General features: G+C 45.2%; 1 protein-coding gene across 1 annotated transcript; it reads right to left on the bottom strand.

Annotated features, from left to right (window-relative positions):
- Positions 1-162: 162 nt before the first annotated feature.
- On the bottom strand, positions 163-18,418 carry LOC310711082 (basement membrane-specific heparan sulfate proteoglycan core protein-like; the record flags this gene model as incomplete). Its single annotated transcript, XM_083512555.1, has 11 exons — positions 17,504-18,418; positions 17,252-17,365; positions 9,051-9,178; positions 8,864-8,950; positions 6,296-6,345; positions 5,895-5,974; positions 4,156-4,296; positions 2,661-2,851; positions 2,445-2,572; positions 2,000-2,076; positions 163-237 (listed from the first exon to the last, which is right to left on the bottom strand). Exons 1-11 carry the CDS (start codon positions 17,597-17,599, stop codon positions 163-165), a joined length of 1,167 nt encoding a protein of 388 aa, XP_083368681.1. The 5' UTR covers positions 17,600-18,418.
- Between the last annotated feature and the right edge of the window lie 5,504 nt (positions 18,419-23,922).

Genomic DNA, 23,922 nt, shown 5'->3' on the forward strand with positions numbered 1-23,922 from the left:
TTTCCTCCGAACTGAAAAGCCCCAAACACTGCAAGTCACCTTTCCTCCTAGCAAGTCATCCTCCTGGGGCCTCCTGCCTTCGACAACCAGGCCTCCCCGTACCCTGGTTTAGAAGCACACAATACAATAGCATGCCCCAGAACCCGACAAGTCCATGCTCCGTTACGGGCATCTCTGCCCGTGTACCTTGTGGGCACGGCGCATCCGGGCAAAGTAGGTTTCCTTCTGCCCAACAGTCTGGGCAGGAAAGAAATGAGAGAAACGAAAAGAGACAGACAGAGAGAGAGAGCAGGTACAGGTGGAGAGTTCATAGCCCATGCCAGGCCCCCAAATACATTCAGCCCCTCCTGGGAACAGGACTCGCCCCCCTGTCCAGCTTGCCCCCCAGTATTCTAGCCAGCTCTGAAGTGGCGCAGGAAAGCAGGAGCTCTGAGCAGATTTGGGGGCTGGATAAAATAGTTTCCCTCAACCAGCAGGACTCTCTCATTGAACCTTTGCCCCTCCAAGTTCGAAGTGTCATCCCCTCACAAAATAAAGCACCTTTGTGCAACTCACGCGTAAGCCTGTGGAACTCCCTGCCACAGGAAGTTGCGACGGTTGCTAATTCAAGACGGGTTTGGGGGCAGGCGATGCGCTTATAGACAAATACACAACAAATGGCAAGCCTTGCTGGCGGCTTGTGAGCTGTCAAAACTAGGGATGCCCACCCCATTCCTCCTCACAATTATATAATTCTAGAGTTGGAAGGGACCCCTGAGGGTCATCGAGTCCACCCCCTGCAATTCATATTCGAAGGCAGGATTGTCAGAGGGTAAAACAACAAAGGAGGTCTGCCTCCACAATCCTAACCGCCTACCTTCCTGGGTGTTGCTTCATGGTTTCTCTCTCCTCCTCCCAGCCACCTCGAGAGGCCCAGAGGGTGGCAACACGAGAACGGGCCTTCTCTGCTTTTATTTTTATTTTATATACTGCGATGTTTTTACGTGAACCGCCCTGAGACCTCCGGGCATAGGGCAGCATGTAAATTCAATAAACAACAACAACAATCTCCCAAGAAGGAAGTCTCACTTTTCTGCTGCCCGCCAGGAGTGCCCTGATAACAGTCCCCACCCACTTCCAGCCCCGTGGAACGGCTTGCTTTGGGGGAAGGCTGGCACGGATGGGGGGGGGAGCTCGGAGTACCCAGGATCCACACAGGCTTGTGCCACCTTCTGCTGGCAAGGGGCTGCATCATCACGGCCTAGGACCCTCGTACCTACGGGACCGCCTCTCCCGGCATGCCCCACGGAGAGCCTCAAGGTCCATATATAGCAACACCCTAGAGGTCCCAGGCCCTAAGGAAGTCAGATTAGCCTCCACCAGAGCCAGGGCCTTCTCAACACTGGCTCCGGCCTGGTGGAACGCTCTGTCTCATGAGACCAGGGCCCTGCAGGATCTGATCTCTTTCCGCAGGGCCTGTAAGACAGAGTTGTTCCACCTGACCTTTGGCTTAGAATCAGTTTGATTCCCTCCCCCTCTTTCTTCTTTCTTTTTTCTTTTCCTTCTCCTCCTGTGATGAGGCCACATTTTAATATTTTTATGTTTCAATATTTTAATTGCTGTATTTTAATCTTGTTTTTAAGTGGTATTCATTCAACTTGCTTTTATTATTGCTTGTTAGCCGCCCTGAGCCCGGTCTTGGCTGGGGAGGGTGGGGTATAAATAAAAATTATTATTATTATTATTATTATTATTATTATTATTATTATTATTAGGACCTCACTGTAGGAGGACATCTGCAGGGGAACCCCTGAGTCTATTTGTGTGGTTTTCTGCTAGAAAAACCCTGGGAATGGGGACATAGTAATAATAATAATAATAATAATGGGGAAGGGGTGGAATTCCTCCCTTCTTTTCCACCAAATCACCACCACCACATTTGTGTCCCACCTGCCTTCCAAAGAGCTACACTGTTCTCATTTAATCCTCACAAGAACCCTGCAAGGCAAGCTAGGCTGACCGAGGCAGCGAGTGGCCCAAGGTCACTCCCGCGACCTTCGGGCGCCAAAAAAGTGAGGCTTCTTTCTTGGGAGACGGCTGGGAGGAGGAGAGAGAAACCGTGAAGCAGCACCCAGGAAGATTTGCACCCTAGTCGCCCAGGTCCTAGTCTGGCACCCAATGTGCACTCTGATCTGCGCGCCCTCCTTGCTTGAAAACAGGCCATTGTGCCATGGCAGAACACTTACCATGCATGTAAAAGGCTCCGGGTTCAACCCCCGCTGGCAGCATCTTCAGGTAAGGCTGGGGGAGATCTCTGCTTAGAGTCCTGGAGAGCCACTGCTGCCAGTCAGTATAGACAATACTGAGCTAGATGGACCCAATGGTCCGACTGAATCCTCATCGGCCTCCTAGCATCCTTCCTTTCTCATTTGTCTCCTTCTTTAAGTTGGTACCCATGGACTTACCTTCAAAGCCAAGGTTCTGCTGGCTCATCTCTCTCTGGAAACACCCTATGAATTCCCATCCCCACCCCCGGCCCCCAAAATCAGTGCCTTGGTTCACAACAGACCACGAGGAACACAATTCCAAGAGACTGTCCAGGGAGAATGACCAGACGCCACAGGGATGGGCTCAAGAACTGCAAGCGCCACTCCCTGCATCCCACAGAGCAGGGCTCTCACCTTGTCGCCCAGGCAGGTCTCCGGCAACTGCCAGTGGTAGGCTTCCTCCCCCGCTGCCCAAAGCGGGCATAGGAGAGCTGAGGGCCCTCGGGGGACATCTTCACCGTGAAGCCGGTCTCGATCCAGGTGGTGTGTTGACGGTTGACCAGTGAGAATCCCTGGAAATTTCTGGGAAGGAAAGGCGTGGTGATCTGCGGGGAAAGAGCAGAGATGGCACAGATGATGATGATGATAATAATAATAATAATAATTTATTTTATTCTTATTTATGAATAATGATGATGATGATGATGATGATGATGATAATTTATTATTCATACCCCACACATCTGGCTGGGCTTCCCCAGCCACTCTGGGCAGCTTCCAACAAAATATTAAAATACTGTAATCCATCAAACATTAAAAGCTTCCCTAAACAGGGCTGCCTTCAGATGTCTTCTAAAAGTCTGGTAGTTGTTGTTCTCTTTGACATCTGGTGGGAGGGCATTCCACAGGGCGGGTGCCACTACCGAGAAGGCCCTCTGCCTGGTTCCCTGTAACTTGGCTTCTCGCAGGGAGGGAACCGCCAGAAGGCCCTCGGCGCTGGACCTCAGTGTCCGGGTAGAATGATGAGGGTGGAGACGCTCCTTCAGGTATACTGGGCCGAGGCTGTTTAGGGCTTTAAAGGTCAGCACCAACACTTTGAATTGTGCTCGGAAACGTACTGGGAGCCGATGTAGGTCTTTCAAGACCGGTGTTATATGCACATTGCAGTAGTCCAAGCAGGAGATAACCAGATGGATGGCAGAGGGTTGCAACCAACTGCAGCTTCAATCTGCTGAACTGGGACTCTTACAGGTGCCACGTAAGACGAGTTCTGCATTGGTAAGCAACTAATCTTTGGGTGTGGCAGCATCTACACTCTGGAACCCCCTGCCTATTGATATCAGGCAAGGCACCTTCGCTTAAAACATTTTTGGCACCTGTATAAAGCATTTTTCTTTAGGCAAACCTCCCCAGACACGTAGAATGTGGATGTATGTTTCAATCTGCTTTTAGTTTATTGGTTTTATCATTTGAATGTTTTAAAGGTGTGATTTGGCTGATAATTTCATACTTTTGTTCAAGATTAAAATGCCTGTCAGCAAATGAAACTGATCTGTAAAAAAAGTTACTTGAAAAAAGAGAAAGACATTGAACATACTTTTGTAAACCAAGAAAATCTTTAATAAAACTACATTTAAAAAAAAAAGCCTGTCAACATTCTGCTTATCCAGATAGGCTTCACCTACACAAAAACACATTTAGATAGCTTAGAAAAGAAAAGAGCAAAGGTCAATAGGCGGGGAGTTCCAAAGTGTGCCTTGATAGAAGACTGCTTTCTTACAAATGTGGAAAGTGTATTATGTGGCACCGGGAACAGTGTGTGTGAAACATAGTCTGGTACATTTCCCAAGACCAGCAGGACGGAAATTCCTGGAAGTCCAGGAAAGAAAAGATGCTGTGCTGCTCTTACCAGGTCCCGGTGGTAGGAAGAACTGGTGTATTGCTGGGTGACGCCCATGCAGAAACAGGGCAAACAGCCTTCCTTGTTCTCCGCGCTCAGGTGGAAGTGGTGCAGCCGAAAGCTGCCGCAGGAAGGCCCCTCCGTGTGCGCCTGCAAAGGGAATGGAGAAAAGCTGGAGCGCAAAGTAAAGAGGGCAGTGGGCAGGCAGAACCCCACTGCTGGCTGAGCCAAGGTTCACAGCAGCCGGGAAACTTAGGTTCGCGGGATCCACAAACCTCTGGGGTGGAAGGATCGAAGCACCCACAAACCCCAGGCAGCGGGCGCAAAAAGGAGGAGGGTCTGGCGGGGAAGGAAAGGGCAGCTGGAAAAGGTGAGTGGAAACAGCATGCGCTTTTCAGGGCTGGGCTGGGATAGAAATGGGTTTCTGAACTTCAAATCCTCCCTCCATTAAATCTATATTAGAAAGGGACCCCTGACCATTAGGTCTAGTCGTGGCCGACTCTGGGGTTGCGGCGCTCATCTCGCTTTACTGGCCGAGGGAGCCAGCGTGCAGCTTCCGGGTCATGTGGCCAGCATGACTAAGCCGCTTCTGGCGAACCAGAGGAGTGCATGGAAACGCCGTTTACCTTCCCGCCGGAGCGGTACCTATTTATCTACTTGCACTTTGACGTGCTTTCGAACTGCTAGGTTGGCAGGAGCAGGGACCGAGCAACAGGAGCTCACCCTGTTGCGGGGATTTGAACCGCCAACCTTCTGATCGGCAAGTCCTAGGCTCTGTGGTTTAGACCACAGCGCCACCCGCGTCCCTTGTAATCTATATTATACCCTACACCTTTTGCCCAATGATTCATTCCTGCTTTTTTGCTCTTCATCTCTCATTTCCCATTCCAACAACATTTTTGACAAAGTCTCTCAAGATTTATTTGAAGTTCACCGCATGCTGTTCGTTGAAAGAAAATTATATGAAAATGATGTACTGACGGCATTTGACTCCCACAAGATTAGCGAAAATGTACAAAAACGCCACCAACGTATGTCGGAAGTGCAAAGAGAATGAAGGCACGTTCTACCACGTGTGGTGGACGTGCAAAAAGGCCAGAGCATTCTGGGAAATAATATGTAATGAACTGAAAAAAATGTTTAACTTTTGTAAAAAAACAACAACAACCCAAAGCTTTTTTGATAGGCATCAAAGGAGAAGAAATACCAAAGGACTTTAAAAGACTGTTAATGTATGCAAAAACAGCTGCAAGAATACTGTTTGCCCGGAGATGGAAGGAAGAGGAAACAGCAGCCAAGGAAGAGTGGATAGTGAAAATGAGGGACTATGCCAAAAAGGGGGAAATGACTAGGAAGATCAGACACCAAGATGACAGTAAATTTAAAAAAGAATGGTGTAAATTTTATAGAGTACATTAAGGAACAATGTAAAGATTTAAAGAAGTTAGCAGCACTTGTACTTTTTTAATAGGTAAAGGAATAAATAAGGATTTAATCAAAGTTGGATATATGAATTAGATGTGGTTAATTATTTTTTTTAAATGTATCTGTGGAAAACCAAAAGGGAGAGGAGGGAAGTACGGGGGTTCAGGGAGCCACACAACTGTATAAATATTGTTGAATTTAAGTTTGAATGATGTTAATAATGAAAACTTGAAAATAATAAGAAGAATAATAAAAAGGAAATGGGTTTCTGAGCTGGGGAGGGAATGCACACAACGATGGGTGCTTCCCCCCTCCTGCCTTACCTTACACTGGCACTGCCTGCTGGCATCACAATGGCTGCTGATGCTTCCATGTGGATCGCAGTGGCATCGGGTGCCATGATCTGTAGTGGGGGGGGGGGAGAGAAGTGGAAGGGAACTGCTGAGGACAGTGGGTACTTGGCAGGTGCAAGAGTGAGACTATTTCCCCTTCCACCCGCCCCAAGGCTTTGATTCCGCCCTCGACAGCCCAGATATTTTGAGCTACAACACTTCTCAGCCTCCCGGCTTGGGAGCTGGAAGTCCAAAACACCGGAGGCTGTGACAATCAAATCCTCCTGGGAGGCTTTTCATGGGATGCCAGAAATGATCAAAGTTCGCTTGGCTGCGGAAACCTGGTTTCTCTGTTGGCAGACGGCTCCCTTTGCCCCAGAAGCTGGACTCACCTGTGCACGGTTGCCCCCGGCTGGGGTTGCCCACGTAGCCTGGCGCACACCTGGCCCAATAAAAGAGGGATGAGTTAAGGGGATGAAAGGAGCAGGGGCCAAAGTCTGAGGATCTGCTTCAGCCCATCGTCCACCCCCCCCCCCACCTTCCAGGCTCGGAAGGACCGAAGTTCACCTCCCTGGCTGCCGGGAGCAAGAGAGTATGTTCTCCCCTCCCCCCTTTTTTTTAAAAAATAATTTTTATTTGCACATTAGGAGTTACACATAATGAGACACAATATTCTGTTATAAAGGGGGGGGGAAGAAAAAAGAAAAGAAAAGAAAGAAAAAGAGAATAGAAAGAATGTTAAACAACATATCTTGTCAAAAACATACAGTAATTTAAGAAATACAAACCGTCGATGCCATTGTTATAAACACATCTTTCCAGTAAGGATTGATTTTCTCTTCATGTTATCCTTTTTTCCTCGCAACTCTCACTTTCTTATCTATGCCTAGTCTCTGGTTTTATTCCTGTGATTTATTTAATGACTTCCTTCTGCCTCTATGCAGTTCCTAATCTCTGATATCTTAAGATTTTTGCTTCCATTTTCGCTCGGCAGAGAACCTCTATACGGATGTTATTGGCCCAGAGATGGAAAGAAGATAAAGTTCCTACCAGAGAAGAATAGCAGATCAAGCTGATGGATTATGCCAAGACGGCCAAAGTGACCAGAAGAATCAGAAATCAGGAAGACCAAAAATGTAATAAGGAAGGGGGAAATTTTATAACTTATCTTAAAGACCATTGTAAATGGTTAAAATCGTTAGTAGGATTGGAGTATCACTTGTAGCTTAATGGTGAATTTTGGACACAGTGGAGAGGTAAAAGATTTGGATTATCACAAAAGATGCAGGAGGAAATGATGAGGATGATAAAATAAATAATAATAATAATAATTTTTATTTATACCCCGCCCTCCCCGGCCAGAGTCAGGCTCAGGGCGGCTAACACCAGTAAAATTACAGTAAAAACATAATAGGAAAAAAACAAACCAATTTAAAGTACAGGTTAAAATGCCTCGAGTAAAATTTAAGATATTGACGGATGCCAAAGAAGGAGATGGACTTGCCCTGCCAGACCCCTAAACTTTGTTGTGAACCATCTGCTTTTTGCTGGCTGAGAGAATGGTTGCTTCTTGAAAGCACTGAAGTGTTGGATAATGGCAGATGAAGTTGATGGACTATATGGAATTGGCGGAAATGACTGGCAAGATCCAAGACCAGGGAGAAGAGTCGGGGGAAGAAGACTGGAAAAAGTTTAAAGACTATTTATAGAAATATTGTAAAATTATTGAATGTTAGAAGAATGTTGGAATGAAGTTATATGGCTTTAGTAGAAATGTTATAAGGAATTAAGTATAAATAGATTAACAGAAAATTAATGGAAAAAATAAGGCAAGAATGTGTTAAGATAATTATAGGATAGAAAACAGAGGAAGATGGAAAGGAATTGCTGAAACAATTAATATAAGTGGAATACAAAAAAGGAGGTGAGAGGAGGTCGTTGGAAATAAGCGAATGATAGATAAGATATTGAAAATGTTTGAGGTGTTTTTAAATTGTTTTTGTTTGTTTGTTTGTTTTTGTTTTGTATGCAGTGTTTTTGTATTGTATTTGAATTTCTCTTTTTTCTTTTTGTTTGTTTGTTTGTTTGTAGTGTTGTGTTGAAACTGTTCGAAAAGTAATAAATATCATTAAAAAAATAAAAAATAAAAATGCAATTTAAAATGCAGCCTCATTTTAAGAGCAGCCCATAGATCAAAACCATAAAGGAGTGGGTGGGAACATAAGGGTCAGACTGAGTCCAAACCAAAGGCCAGGCAGAAGAGCTCTGTCTTGTAGACGCTGCAGAAAGATGTCAAGTCTCTTGTGACAGAGAGTTCCACAAAGTCGGGGCCAGTACTGAAAAGGCCCTGGCCCTAGCCACCTTGCGACTTGGGACCTCGAAAATGTTGTCATTTGTGGACTTTAAGGTCCTCCGCGGGGCATACCAGGAGAGACGGTCCTGTAGGTACATGGGTCCTAGGCCTAGATTAAAAGTGGAACCCACAAAGGGGAGGAGGGAAGTCCAGGAGATTCCTTGGGATCTTGTTTTTGTGATTTATGTTTGATATATGTCTGTAAAATTTTAATTTGAAAAACCAAGTAAACCAATTTATAATAATCATTAAAAAAAAGTTGTAAGCAATGGTCTGTTGGCATAACAACTTCTCTGAAAGTCAGAAGCGAGGCTGCCAGCCACATCTCTGCTGGGTCTCGGGGCAACCCCCCCCCCATTTGATCCTCACAACAACCCTGCGAGTGAAAGAGAGTGAAGCAGACCATGGTCCCACCTTCCTGGTTTGAGGAGGTTCTCCCCCACCATAGCCCAATAGTTCCTTGCCTACTGAGCTCCAGCTGGATTTTCGAAAGGAAGAAGCCACCCGCCATCCAATCACACCAGGAGTGGGCAATTTCTCTCCCCCCCTCCAGCCTGAGGGCTCATTCTTACACCCCTCCCTGGCAGAGTCATCACGGCCATCCTACCTTTTGCACTGGCGCCCGATGTAGCCCGGGGCGCAGGAGTCGCAGGTGGGCTGCCCGTCTGTGTCCACAAAGCAGGTCTTGGCGGGCCTGGGAGAAGAGAAGGGTGGGAAGTTAGCAGCCGAGAGAAACCACCCCTTGCTCAAAAGGGGGGGGGAGGAAGGCAGAATGGCTGGCAGGCGGTACCTACTGGCTAGCAGAATAGGGTCCGTAGCATGGGCACGGTTGGCATTCTCCGGGGGTCCCACGCCTGGCATCGCCAAAGAAACCTGGCTGGCAGCACTCACACCGCTGTCCTTCTGTGTTGTGCTGGCAGGCCTGTCGATGATGATGATGATGATAACAATAATAATAATATTTGGGGGGGATTGTCATCGTGCCACTCCTTGGTGTGTGGAGTGATTCAGGGTGCGATACTCTCCCCGATGCTTTTCAACATCTTTATGCGCCCCCTTGCCCAGCTTGTCTGGAGTTTTGGGCTGGGCTGCCATCAGTATGGTGATGACACCCAACTCTATCTGTTGATGGATGGCCATCCTGACTCGGCCCCAGACACACTGATCAGATGTTTGGAAGCTGTGGCTGGATGGTTACATGGGAGCCGGTTGAAGTTAAATCCTTCGAAGACAAAGGTCTTTTGGCTGGGAAGGGACGATATAGGATTGGGGGGGCAATTCCCATCTCTTGCGGGGGTGCAATTAGTGCCAGCACCGTCCGTTAAGAGTGTGGGTGTAATCTTTGACACTTCCCTTTCCGTGGAGGCGCAGATTGCAGCTATAACAAAGGCGGCATTTTTTCATCTCCGCCAAGCTAAGCAGTTGGCTCCTTACCTCTCTTGCCCTGACCTAGCCACTGTGATCCACGCGACGGTCACCTCCAGACTGGATTATTGTAACTCGCTCTACGTGGGGCTGCCCTTGAGACTGACCCAGAAACTCCAGCGGGTGCAGATTTCCGGAGGTGGCGCGAAACGGCAATGGCGGTCCCCTTCGCGTTGTGAAGGGGAGCTCCGCAGAAAAGGGTCGCCTGCTGTGGCAAAGCGGGGGCCCATTAAGAAAAACCACAGGTAGAGTGAGCCTGTGGCCATGGGACTTGGCGGGCACCAGAAGCCCCCCCAGAAACGAAGAAGGAACCCCGTAAGGGGCTCCAGAACGCGGAAGGGGGAGCGGTGCTGTGAGTTCATCGCTCTTTCTGCGGAAGCGAAGCCGCGCGGCTGCTGCCGATGAGCGCTGACCTTTCTTCTTGGAACATCAGACCCTAAACTACAAACCCGTGAGTAGGGGAATCAAAAATTTGGGACTAAAAGATTGAATTTGGCCGAAAACGGGAGACGCTACCAGGAAGTCCGTCTCCCCACAGTGCTTAAAAGATCAAAGCAAAGACTTTGACAAGCTGGAACAATTTTAAAAGGACTTTAAAAGGGTGGATTACTCGTGCAACAATTGACTTCGTTTTTTAGAGATTAAGTGGGACAAGTTTGCTTTACTTTAGTGGACTGTGAACTGTACTTTTCCCCCTGCTTTGTGGATTTATAAATGCGGAGTAACCCAAATTTACGAGCTGCCAGGTCGGAAGAACTGTCAAATTGCTGAAACTGTTTAAAATATTGAAAGTGCTACATTGGAGCGTTACGGTTTGGATACAATGGGGAAACTGTTTCCCGCACCTTTTTAGAGACTTTGTTTTAACTTTGGCAAAGTTCTGCACGTTAAAAGGGAGTTGAAGGATCCTGTTAAAGTATTTTAAACCGCTGGGATTTTAATGGCGGAGCAACTTTATTCTTTCCTTTGAGACATTGTTGTACTCCCCCTAGAGGATTTTGGATTTACAACTGCCTGGGATCTTTTTTTGTTTTGACTTTCTGCTGCCTTGTTGTTGACTCTCTGGAGCTGTCTTTCCCATGGGACTGTATACAACTTCACCTTGGCACGTAGACAGGATTGGAATGAGTGGCACAGGAAAACCAAGATTGGCTAAAACGAAAGCTAAACAACTGGTACAGACAACCCTGACATCACAGACATCTCAGCCTCGCAGATCATCTGTCCCAGCTGTTTTAGGGGCACAAGAAGGAGTAGTTGAACAGACATTACCAGAGGATATGGCTTCAGGAGGATCTCCAGCACTTCTAGAACAAATTTTGGGACAATTGCAAACTCTAAATAAGAAGGCGGATGAGCATTCGACTAAAATTGATCAAGCTACAGCTGCTATTAGCAAACTGACAGAACAAGTTGTTCAACATACACAAGAAATTGGGAACCTCAAGGAAGCTACAGTAGAAAATTGCAAATTGGCTGAGGAGGCGAATCAAAAAGCCGTGGAAGCCAATCAAAAGGCCAACGCACTACAGGTGGAGGTTAAATCCTTGCATAAACAGATTACTGAACAGCAGGCCTACCTGTCTATGATTGAACTGAGAAATAGGGAAAATAATCTTAGATTGAGAGCTATTCCAGAACTTGAACAGGGGGATTTAATTGGCTATTTGACAACGGAATTTTCAAAGTTCTGGGCCATAGAAGACAAGGACTTTAAAATTGTAAGTGCTTTTAGATTGGGAAGAGTGGTGAGGAAAGACAGATCCAGAGACTGCTTAATCATTTTAGGATCCAAGCAAGAGAGAGACAAAATACTAGGCCTTCATTTTGAAAAACCACTTGAATTTCAAGGCATTAAAGCAGAAATTTACAAGGATATCCCGAAACAACTTTTGGATCTCAGAGCTATGTATAAGGAATTAACAAGACTACTGAAGGGCAATTCAATTCCCTTTAGGTGGGAATTTCCACAAGGACTATCCTTTAACATCAAAGGAAAGAAGGTTAAGATCAGGACAGCGGAAGATCAACAAAAATTTCTTCACGATTACGGAGAGGACCTTCAGAAAGGAACCGTAGGACCTGGGTCGTGGCCACCACCAGATCCTGCATCTATACCCTCGGGTCAAGAAGACCAAGAGAAGGAGACGCCAATGCAAGACTAAAAGATTGATCCAGGATGTCTCTGCAGCTTCTCAGCTGGAATATAAATGGAGGAAATTCCCCGGAAAAAAGGAGAAGAATATTTCATATATTGAAGAAAGAACAATTGGACATTATTTGCTTGCAGGAAACACATGTGACTAGGCTCCATAGAAAGGTGTTAATTAACAAAAGACTAGGCCAAGAATTTATTTCTTCGGACAGAGTTAAAAAAAGAGGAGTGGTGATTTATGCAAAGGAGAGCCTGTCACCAAAGTTCCTATTCAAAGATGAGCAAGGAAGAATTTTGGCAATTGAGATTCAGACCCAAGGAGAAAAGTTTTTGTTATTAGGAATTTATGCACCGAATGAGGGGAAATCAGAATTTTACAAGAAGCTGCATGAGATCATGTTGGACTATCTGGACTATAGTAACATCATTATGATGGGAGACATGAATGGGGTGGTCTCCACAAATATGGACAAGTCACAAAATCAAAATTTAACCAAAGATGGCAGACTACCTAAAACCTTTTTTGAATTAACTGACAATATGGACTTGGTTGATATCTGGAGGATAAAGAACCCCCTAGGGAAAGAGGGAAACATTCTTTTCTGAAGCCCATCTGTCATGGACAAGGATCTACCAAATATGGATATCTAGAAGTCTGGCACCCAAGACTAGAAAAGTGGAAATCTGCCCAAAAACCTGCTCCGACCATAACGCTATGAAAGTGGATTTGAAACTAATTCCAATCGGTTCCTTTAGATGGAAGATGAATGACACCTTGCTAAGAGATCAGGAGATCGTGAAGAAGGCCCAAAAGACTTTAAAAGACTATTTTGAAATAAATTTGAACACCACAGTGGAAAAAAGAGTAATCTGGGATGCAAGTAAAGCTGTTATGAGAGGGTTCTTGATACAACAGAATACGATAAAGAAAAGACTTTGGAATGGAAAAAAGGATAAGATCTTAGAGAAGATAAAAGATGGAGAGAAAAAATTGAGATCAAAACCCAAATCACAGGAGATTCTGAGAGAAATCAAATTTCATCAAGCACAATATGCCAAATTGATAAATCAAGAGGTTGAGTGGAAAATTAAATTAATGAAACAAAGATCATTTGAATCAGCAAATAAGTGTGGGAAACTGCTAGCATGGCAGTTGAAAAAGAGACAAAAATTGAATACGGTTACAAACTTAGAGATTGAAGGGAGAAATATTCAGAAACCCGAGGAAATTAGAAAGTGCTTCCAGAGATACTTTAAACAACTCTACATGCAAGGGCCGCAGAAAGAGACTGAGATAGACCAGTTCTTAAAAACCAACGGATTACCAAAATTATCTCAGGAAAAGAGAACAATCCTGAACTGTAAGATTACACAACAAGAAATCGAGGGTGCTATTCAGAACATGCAACTAGGTAAATCTCCAGGGCCTGATGGACTTACCTCCAAGTACTATAAGATATTGAAAGACTTTTTGATGCAACCACTAATGGAGGTTTGCAACCAGATTATGGAGCGGAAGAAGGCACCGGAATCGTGGAAAGAAGCTTTCATCACATTGATACCTAAATTGGAAACTGAAAAGACTCAACTTAAGAACTACCGTCCCATCTCTCTCCTAAATGTGGATTATAAAATTTTTGCTGACATTTTGGCAAGTAGGCTTAAAAAGGTATTAAATGAAGTAATTCACAAGGACCAGGCAGGCTTTCTCCCAGGTAGACATTTGTTTGCTAATACTAGAAACATTATTGATATTTTGGAACTTTTACAAACAAAAATGAATACAAAAGCAGTGCTGATTTTTATTGATGCTGAGAAGGCTTTTGACAATATTTCTTGGAAATTTATGAAGAAAAATCTTGAAGGGATGGGAGTGGGACGGAGGTTTGAAAATGGAATAGAAGCAATCTATTCAGAGCAAAAAGCCAAATTGATAGTTAACAATGTGGTGACAGAAGAGTTCAAAATTGAAAAGGGAACACGACAAGGTTGCCCTGTATCCCCTCTGTTATTTATTTCTGTCTTGGAGGTACTCCTGAACATGATTAGGGAGGACCGGTTGGTGCAAGGAATACAGGTCGGAGCGAAACAATACAAATTAAAAGCGTTTGCAGATGATTTGGTCTTAACATTACAGGAGCCAGAATCTAGTACGAAAAGAGTTTTAGAATTAATTCATGAGTTTGGTCGGGTGGCAGGATTTAAACTGAACAAGCAAAAAACAAAGGTTTTGGGGGGAAAATTGACACCTTTGGAAATAGAGGGGTTTCAGAAAGAGACAGAGTTAAATGTGGTTAAAAAAGTGAAATACCTAGGGGTTAACTTGACTGCTAGAAACTTGAACTTATTTAAGGACAATTATGAAAAATGTTGGTTAGATATCAAAAAGGATCTAGAAACTTGGTCAAGACTGAAACTTTCCTTGTTGGGTCAAATCGCAGCTATAAAGATGAATGTATTGCCAAAGATGTTGTTTTTGTTCCAAACCCTACAGATTGTGGACAGAGTGGAATGTTTTGGAAAGTGGCAGAAAGATATTTCTAAATTTGTCTGGCAGGGCAAAAAGCCCCGAATAAAATTTAAAATATTAACTGATGCAAAAGAAAGAGGGGGGGTTGCCCTGCCGGACTTAAGGTTATATTATGAAGCTGCGGCCTTCTGCTAGATGAAAGATTGGTTACTTTTGGAGAACACTGATGTCCTAGATCTGGAAGGGTTCAATAATGCTTTTGGGTGGCATGCATATTTGTGGTACGACAAGGTAAAGGTTCACAAAGGGTTTAAAAACCATATTGTCAGAAAAGCAATATTTATGGTCTGGACAAAATATAAAGACTTATTGGAAAATAAAACCCCGAGATGGTTATCACCAATGGAGGCTAAGGCCCGGAAAAGACCCAATATGGAGGCCAGTTGGCCGAAATATTGGGAAATAATAGAAAAAATTGGAGAAAATTGGAGATTGCAGAGCTTGGAGAAACTAAAGAGTAAGGTGTGAGACTGGTTACATTATGCTCAAATTAAAGAGGTTTTTAATTTGGATAAAAAGGTAGGATTCCAGGTGGAAAAATCGAAATTAGAGGCAGAACTGTTAGAACCAAAGACTAAGGTACTTTCGAGAATGTATAACTTGCTGCTTAAATGGAATACTCAGGACGAGACAGTTAAATCAGCCATGATAAAATGGGCTCAGGATATCGGATATAACATCATGTTTGAGGACTGGGAAAGGTTATAGACCACCGGAATAAAATTCACGGCATGTAATGCCTTGAAGGAGAACATTATGAAAATGATATATAGGTGGTACATGACCCCAGTCAAGCTAGCAAAAATATATCACCTGTCTGACAATAAATGTTGGAAATGTAAGGAGGCTGAAGGAACATTTTTCCATCTCTGGTGGACCTGTCCAAGAGTGAAGGCCTTTTGGGAAATGATCTATAATGAGTTAAAAAAGGTATTTAAATATACCTTCACAAAGAAACCGGAGGCCTTCCTCTTGGGCATCGTCGGCCAGAAAGTGTTGAAAAAAGATAGAACTTTCTTTATGTATGCAACTACAGCAGCAAGGATACTCATCGCAAAGTATTGGAAGACACAAGATCTACCCACACTGGAAGAATGGCAGATGCAATTGATGGACTACATGGAACTGGCGGAAACGACTGGCAGAATCCGAGATTTGGGAAAAGAAACAATGGAAGAGGACTGGAAAAAGTTTAAAGACTATTTACAAAAACAGTTTAAGTTGTATGAATCTTAAGAAATTGCACGATTTAGAAAAATATGGTTCCAGTAAATTTAAAGTAAATTTAAGTTACAATTAACTGATAATAATTATTTTAAGATAAGAAACCTAACATCTGAGAAGTACAAATAAGGTATGACCCAAGGTAATAATTTGCTGAAAATTTTTATTGTTGAGAACGCAGGGTAAGGGAGATGTGAGGAAGTCCAATAAGTTATATAAAAAAAAAAGTCATGAAAGTTATGTTTTCTTTTCTTTTCTTTTCTTTTCTTTTCTTTTTTCTTTTTTTCTTACTTTCTTTTTTCAATGTATAATGTATGTTTAATATGTATTTCATGTTTTATATTTGAAAACCCAATAAAATATTTATATATATAAAAAAAGAAACTCCAGCGGGTGCAGAATGCCATGGCGAGACTCCTTACGGGGTCCTCGCTGCGAGATCACATTCACCTGGTGCTATACCAGCTGCACTGGCTCCCAGTGGGGTACAGGGATCAGGTTTAAGGTGCTGGTTTTAACCTTTAAAGCCCTATACGGCCTAGGACCCTCGTACCTACGGGACCGCCTCTCCTGGTATGTCTCACAGAGGAACTTACGGTCTGCAAATAAAAGCATCCTGAAGGTCCCAGGCCACAGAGAGGTTAGACTGGCCTCAACCAGAGCCAGGGCTTTTTCGGCTGTGGCTCCAATCTGGTGGTCCGCTCTGTCACAAGAGACTAGGGCCCTGCGGGACTTGACATCTTTCTGCAGGGCCTGCAAGACAGAGCTGTTCCATCAGGCCTTTGGTCAGGGCACAGCCTGACTCCCTCCTTTGGCAATCTTCACAGAACTTTAGCCTAATGGTTGCCATCAATTTGATTTGAATTAATTTTATAATGAAATGATTTTAGAATGTTGTACTATTTTATTGTTGTTAGCCACCCTGAGCCCCGCTTTGCTGAGGAGGGTGGGATATAAATATTATTATTATTATTATTATTATTATTATTATTATTAATACAGTGGTACCTCTGGCTGCGAACGGGATCCGTTCCGGAGCCCCGTTCCCATCCTGAAGCGAAAGCAACCCGTGTCTGCGGGTCGCAATTTGCCGCTTCCGCGCATGCAAGTGACATCATTTTGAGCATCTGCACATGTGCGAGCCACAAAACCCGGAAATAACGCATTCCGTTACTTCCGGGTCGCCACAGAGCGTAACCTGAAAATGCTCAAAGCTACTTCAACCCGAGGTATGACTGTAATCAATACAGTGGTTACTTGGCTTATAGACGCTTCAGGTTACAGACGCTTCAGGTTACAGACTCCACTAACCCATAAATAGTACCTCGGGTTAAGAACTTTGCTTCAGGATGAGAACAGAAATCGCGCGGTGGCAGGAGGCTCCATTAGCTAAAGTGGTACCTCAGGTTGAGAACAGTTTCAGGTTAAGAATGGACCTCCAGAACGAATTAAGTTCTTAACCCGAGGTACCATTGTAAAATAAAGTTGTTGATGATGATCATAATTTATTTATACCCCACCCATCTGGCTGGGTTTCCCCAACCACCTTTCCCACCTCACCCAGGACCTCCCCAAACCACCCTCCTACTACAGGAGCCCACACAGGTGTGGCCAGTGAGGAGCTGCTCCCCTCCACACCAACCCGCCCCAGGAAGTCTCACCTGGCAGTCTCCGGTCTCGGCGTCACACTTGGCGGTGTGCTGGTTGCAGTCACAGCGTTCACAGGTCCCCAAGTAGAGGCCACTGGTGGTGCGTGTGTAGCCGACGTCACAATCCTGGGGGAGAGAGAGGGAGGCAGGGCTCGGCTCAACAATAGGGTGTGGTGTAGGGATCAGCCCCCAACCCCACTGTGCCCGTTGACTTGAGAACCTTACTCCGAGTCGGACTTGGATGCGACTCAGAGTGCCACTCGCCTGGCAGGAGGGGCCACGATATCCTGGCGGGCAAGTGCAGTCCTCAACTTCCAGGGCTGGGCTTAGTCCCGTGGTGTGTGGCACTGCCACGTCCATGTGGATGCCAGAGATCCTGCAAGGAGGAAGAGGCCACAGATAGCGAAAAGGCTCTGCCCCGTGTTATTCTTTGAAGGAGAACGACATGAAAATGATTCACAGATGGTATTTAACTCCGAGTAGGCTTGCCAAGAGGTGTAAGACTGAATCAGATACGTGCTGGAGATGCAAAGAGGCGGAGGGAACATTCCTTCACATGTGGCGGACTTGTAAAAGGGTAAAAGTATTGGGAAATGATCCATAACGAATTGCGAAAAATGTTTAATAGTACTCCCCCCTCCCCCTAAACCAGAGTCCTTTCTGTTGGAGATAATTCAGACTGAAATTCCCAGGTGTCAAAATAGGTTGTTTATGTATGCTACTACAGTGGACGCTTGGGTTGCGAACGTGATCCGTGTGGGGTTCACAACCCACAGCACCACATCTGCGCACGTGTGGGTTGCGATTCGGTGCTTCTGTGCATGTGCAAAGCACGATTTAGCGCTTCTGCGCAAAACCAGAAGTAACTGGCTCCGGTACTTCCGGGTTTGGCGCACTGCACAACCAGAAAACGCCAACCTGAAGCATCTGTAACCCGAGGTATGGCTGTACAGTCGTACCTTGGATCTCAAATGCCTTGGCTCCTGAACAAGTCAGCTCCCGAATGATTGAAACCCAGAAGTGAGTGATCCAGTTTTCGAACGATTTTCAGAAGCTAAACATCTGGCACGGCTTCCGATTGGCTGCAGGAACTTCCTGCTGCCAATCAGAAGCCGCTCTTTGGCTTCCATACGCTTTGGAAGTTGAATGGATTCCGTTTCACTTCCAACATACGACTGTACTGCGGCCCGTGTTTTGTTAGCCCCCAAATGGAAAATGAGAGACGTCCCAAGCAAAGAAGAATGGCAACAGCTGACAGAATATGCGCAGCTTGCAGACTTAACATACAGAATATGAGAACAAGATGAATGTACATTTAAAGAAGATTTGAAAATGTTTATTGAATACAGTCAAACCTCGGTTGTCAAACATAATCCATTTCAGACGACCGTTTGACTTCCAAAACGTTCAACAACCAAGGCGTAGATTCCAATTGGTTGCAAGAGATTCATGCACTCAAGCGGAAGCTGTGTTGGACGTTCTGGTTACAATAATCCATTGGCCAACATACATTTCCATGCTTTGCTACATGTTTTGTGATTTTAAATCTCTGCTGGGGTTCTCTCACCAAAGAGTACTTGTCCCAAACCTGGATCTTGGCATCCAGGGAATTCTCTTTTTAAACCTCTTTATTCCTTGCCACCCTTTCTATTTGGTACATTTATATAGCACTTAATACTAAAATGGACCAGATGACTTTTGGGGGTCCCTTCTAATTCTGTGATCCCCATGGAAGCCTTTTGGGTTAGAAATGTAAGTTTATACTAAAATACCAAGACATTTTAACCACAAAAAAACCACACCTATTAAGTCGCCACAATATATATAAATCTATATCTACATCTACATCTACATCTACATCTATACCTATATCTATATATAAACATATCATTTTCAACAATTATAAAACATACTTTTATATCTTATACAGTTTTTTAGACTTTCGTCAATCACATCTGAAAATTTTCCCATCTTTTCCACTTAGTCTTACTTTCACTATTACATTTAAGTATCATAACTAATATCTTTCATCTTTATCTTCTTTGCGATATTTCATATATTCCTCCTTACAAAGCTTCTTGTAGTCCCACTAGTGTAATTTGTTGATTACAATTGCTCTTCAAATAGTTTGCATATTTGTTCCAATCTTCTGTGAATCTTCAAAATATATCTTTCTCACTCACCAACCTTCTACCACCCATGGATCCTTCCACCCTACCTAGTCCCCAGAAGCTGGCCTTCCCAGAATCCCCTGGGCTCCCAGCTCCTATCTGGCATCATTCCCCATTGGTCCCATTTGCTGGTCAGGGACACAGACCCCTTTTTACCTGCTCTCCGCTCGGATCATGAAAACGTCAATGTCAGCCAGGGCCATCAGGAGGTGCTCACGGGTGGCTTTCTGGCCATCTGGCTTGCTGAAAGGAATGGCAGCAGGAGGGTGAGGTTTGTGCTTCCTCATACAGTGGTACCTTGGTTCTCAAACGCCTTGGCTCCCAAACGTCAAAAGCCCAGAAGTGTCCTGGTTTCCGAATGTTTTTTGGAAGCCGGACATCCGATGCAGCTGTCGGCTATTGTTTCCGGGGCGCCTGCACCAATCAGAAGCTGTGCCTTGGTTTCAAACATTTCAGAAGTCAAACCGACTTCCGGAGCAGATTAAGTTTGGCGCTTTTGTACTTGCTAATTATTTTACATTTTTGTTTTTGAGGCTTTTTCGGTTCACTTGTTTTTGTGACTGTGTGGAACCCAGTTCAGCTAGTGATTGATTGATTGTGTGACTGCGGAAATGGATAAAAGCCCCTCATCCAAACAATGACTATCATTGGTGCAGGTAAGAAAAAAAATAATTTTCATTTTTAGCATCTACAATACTGTCTTATTTATTGTATAGTACAGTACATTAATTATTGCTTTCATTTTATGGATCAGTGGTCTCGTTAGAAAGTAAAATTCATGTTAAATGGCTGTTTCAGAGGTTGTTTTTAAAAGGCTGGACCAGATTAATCCATTCTGCATTACTTTTTATGGGAAAGTGTGCCTTGGTTTTGGAACGCTTTGGTTTTGGAACAGATTAAGTTTGAGAACCAAGATACCATTTTATTTGCAAAGCTGCCACCTCACTAAGTCAGTGAGGTCCTTTCCTGGATGCAGAAAAAATAGGGTCCTCTGAGGAACCAGGGACAGCTGTCAGAAGGTTCTATAGCTTTCACTAGGAACTAAAACACTCATTCCAGGCTGGCCAGGAATTCTCGTGACAAAATGATGGGGAAGGGCCATGAGGACTAAACCCTTACTTAGACTAGGGCTTCAGTTCAGTGGTAGACCACCTGCTTTGCATGCAGAAGGTTCCAGGAGCAATCCCTGGTGGCAGCATCTCCAAGTATGATGATGATGATGATGATAATTTATACCCGGCCCATGTGGCTGGGTCTCTGGGCGGCTCCCAACAGAATACAGTGGTACCTCTGGTTACGTACTTAATTCGTTCTGGAGGTACGTTCTTAACCTGAAACTGTTCTTAACCTGAAGCACCACTTTAGCTAATGGGGCCTCCTGCTGCCGCTGCACCGCCGGAGCACGATTTCTGTTCTTATCCTGAAGCAAAGTTCTTAACCCAAGGTACTATTTCTGGGTTAGCAGAGTCTGTAACCTGAAGAGTATGTAACCTGAAACGTATGTAACCCGAGGTATCTCAGTATTAAAAACACGATAAAACATCAAACATTAAAAACTTCCCTAAACAGGGCTGCCTTCAGATGTCTTCTAAAAGTCAGATAGTTGCTTATTTCCTTGACATCTGGTGGGTAGTGGCGGGTGCCACTACCGAGAAGGCCCTCTGCCTGGTTCCCTGTAACTTGGCTCCTCACAGCAAGGGAACCGCCATAAGGCCCTCGGCGCTGGACCTCAGTGTCCGGGCAGAAAGATGGGGGTGTAGACGCTCCTTCAGGTATACTGGGCCGAGGCCATTTAGGGCTTTAAAGCTCAGACACCCACTGCCTGAAATCCTGGAGAGCTGCTGCCAGTCAGTGCAGGCAATACTGAGCAAGATGGACCAAAGGCCTGGCTCCTTCTAGGGCTGCACGTCCACCTGCCGACCAAGGAGCCCGAAGCGCTATATGCCTCACCTCCCGGAAGGGCAGGGTGAACGTAGTGGGCGAGCCAGGCAGGGGACTCGTTTCAGCAACATGCTCCAGGAAGATCTCGTTCCCCTGCAGCAGAACATCAGGTTGGCCACGCAGCGCCGGGGAGCCAGGGAAGGTGTCATGGGTGATGGTGTAGCGCAGTTCTCCGCCGTAGGAGATCACCTGGAGAGAGAGGCACAGAGGGGTAGCGTCAGAGCCATTCCGCAGAACCACAGAGTTTGGAAGGGGACCCCCAAGGCTCATCTAGTCCAACCCTCAGCTAAAGCATTGCCGACAAATGGCACACCAATTTCTGCTTAAAAACCTCCAGCGAAGGACAGGCCACCACAGGCCATTCATTTGGGAAGAGGCTGTATAGCTCAGTGAATAGAGCACCTGCTTCGGCTCCAGGAGGTCCTGGGTTCAAATTCTGGGAGCAGGTAATGCCTCCCTAGCCCCAAAATCCCAGAGAGCTGTTGCCAGTTGCCAGTCCTGAGCTAGATGTTCCAAACAGTTCGCTCTGAAGACCATAGTAAAAAAAACACCAGGATCTGTATGTACCTAAGAGGAGGCGTGTAGTGGTGATAGGGGATTCCCTACTGAGGGGAACAGAAGCAGTGATCTGTGGGCCTGACAAGATGTCTCGGGAAGTGTGCTGTCTCCCCGGGGCTAAGATCCAAGATGTAACTGAACGACTGCAAGGAATCATAAAACCCACTGACAAATACCCCTTCCTCTTGGTTCATGTGGGAACCAATGACACTGCAAGCAATAACCTCCAGAAGATCACAAGAGACTACGAGGCTCTCGGCAGGAAATTGAAGCAACTAAATGCACAAATTGTCATCTCATCTGTCCTCCCAGTTGAACGACGTGGCCCAGGGAGAGAGGGAAAAATAGTGGAAGTGAACAGCTGGCTTCGCAAATGGTGTAAACAGGAACGGTTTGGATTCTTAGACCACGGACTGCAGTTTCTTGAAGATGGACTTCTGGCAAGTGATGGGCTGCACCTCACAACGGTTGGGAGAAATGTTCTTGCCAAAAATCTCAGAAACCTCATCAGGAGGGCTTTAAACTGACTAATGTGGGGGAGGGAGACAGTGCTCCTGAAGGTAGGAGTCTATCAATTAATGAAGATGATCATCCAAATGTCATAGACCAAATGGAGCAAACAGCATGCAGACCTAGTGGTGGGAGGAAAAAATCCTTAAATAAGAGACACGGGGGAATGATTAATGGACTTCAATGTCTGTACACTAATGCGCAAAGCATGGGAAATAAACAAGATGAGCTTGAGCTCTTGGTACAGCAAACTAAATATGACATAATAGGCATCACTGAAACCTGGTGGGATAAGTCCCACAATTGGAATGTAATAATGGGGGGATACAATCTATTTCAGAGAAACAGACCAGACAAGAAAGGAGGAGGAGTGGCGTTATATGTCAGGGATGTGTATACCTGTGAAGAGATCCAAGATTTAGAACCTCAAAGCCAAAGTGAGAGCATTTGGGTCAAAATTAAGGGAGAGAAGAATAACAGTGACCTCATTGTGGGAGTTTACTATAGATCCCCAAGCCAATCAGAGGACATAGATGATGCCTTCCTGGAACAGATGGCCAAGCATGCAAAAGGAAGGGAGATAGTAGTAATGGGGGACTTCAATTACCCGGATATTTGTTGGATGTCAAACTCAGCCAAGAGCATAAGGTCAAACAGATTCCTCACTGGCCTTGCAGACAACTTCATTGTCCAGAAAGTGGGAGAAGCAACAAGAGGAACAGCCATTTTAGATCTGGTCCTAACCAATGTTGATGACCTGGTTAGTGGGGTAGAAGTGGAAGGATCATTAGGCGCGAGTGATCATGCTCTTCTGAAGTTTACTATACAGCGGAAAGGAGCAGCCAAGCATACTAGGACTCAATTTCTTGACTTTAAGAAAGCCGACTTCATAAAACTTAGGAAAGTGCTGGGTGAGATCCCATGGACAGTAATACTAAAAGGAAAGGGAGTTCATGATGGCTGGGAGTTTGTTAAGAGGGAGATAGTAAAAGCACAACGTCAGGCAATACCAATGAGACGGAAACATGGAAGGTGCCTAAAGAAGCCAGGGTGGCTATCTAAAGAACTTTTAACTGAGTTAAGATTAAAAAAGGATGTTGTCAGAGCTGCTCCCAGATCCTAGCTCACAGAGGATCATGCTAGCCAGCTATCATTAAGTAAAAGTCTTTATTGAGTTACAGTTTCCATTCTCAAGCTGCTGCGTGCAACTCTACGTCTTATGCGTTAGATCGGCGAAGCTCCGTCTGAGTCTCCGCCCCTTGTACACCAACTTAATATCCTAGCCCTGCTCCACCTTTTCCGCCTGACTGTTCTCCTCTGGGTCCCTCTGCCCCCCGGGGTCTCTTCCTTCCGGGATTCTTCTGACGCCGACCCCCCGGACCCTCCTGTCTCCTTGCGCCGGGCTTTAGGACCTGGCTCCCTTTCCGGGCTGCCTACTGCGTCACTTTCCTGTGCATTTGAACTTGGCGCGCGCGCCCAACCTTCCACTTTCCGTCTGACCGT

Source organism: Podarcis liolepis (genome assembly GCF_965112155.1).
Source record: "Podarcis liolepis genome assembly, chromosome: 7".
NCBI classification, from domain to species: domain Eukaryota; kingdom Metazoa; phylum Chordata; class Lepidosauria; order Squamata; family Lacertidae; genus Podarcis; species Podarcis liolepis.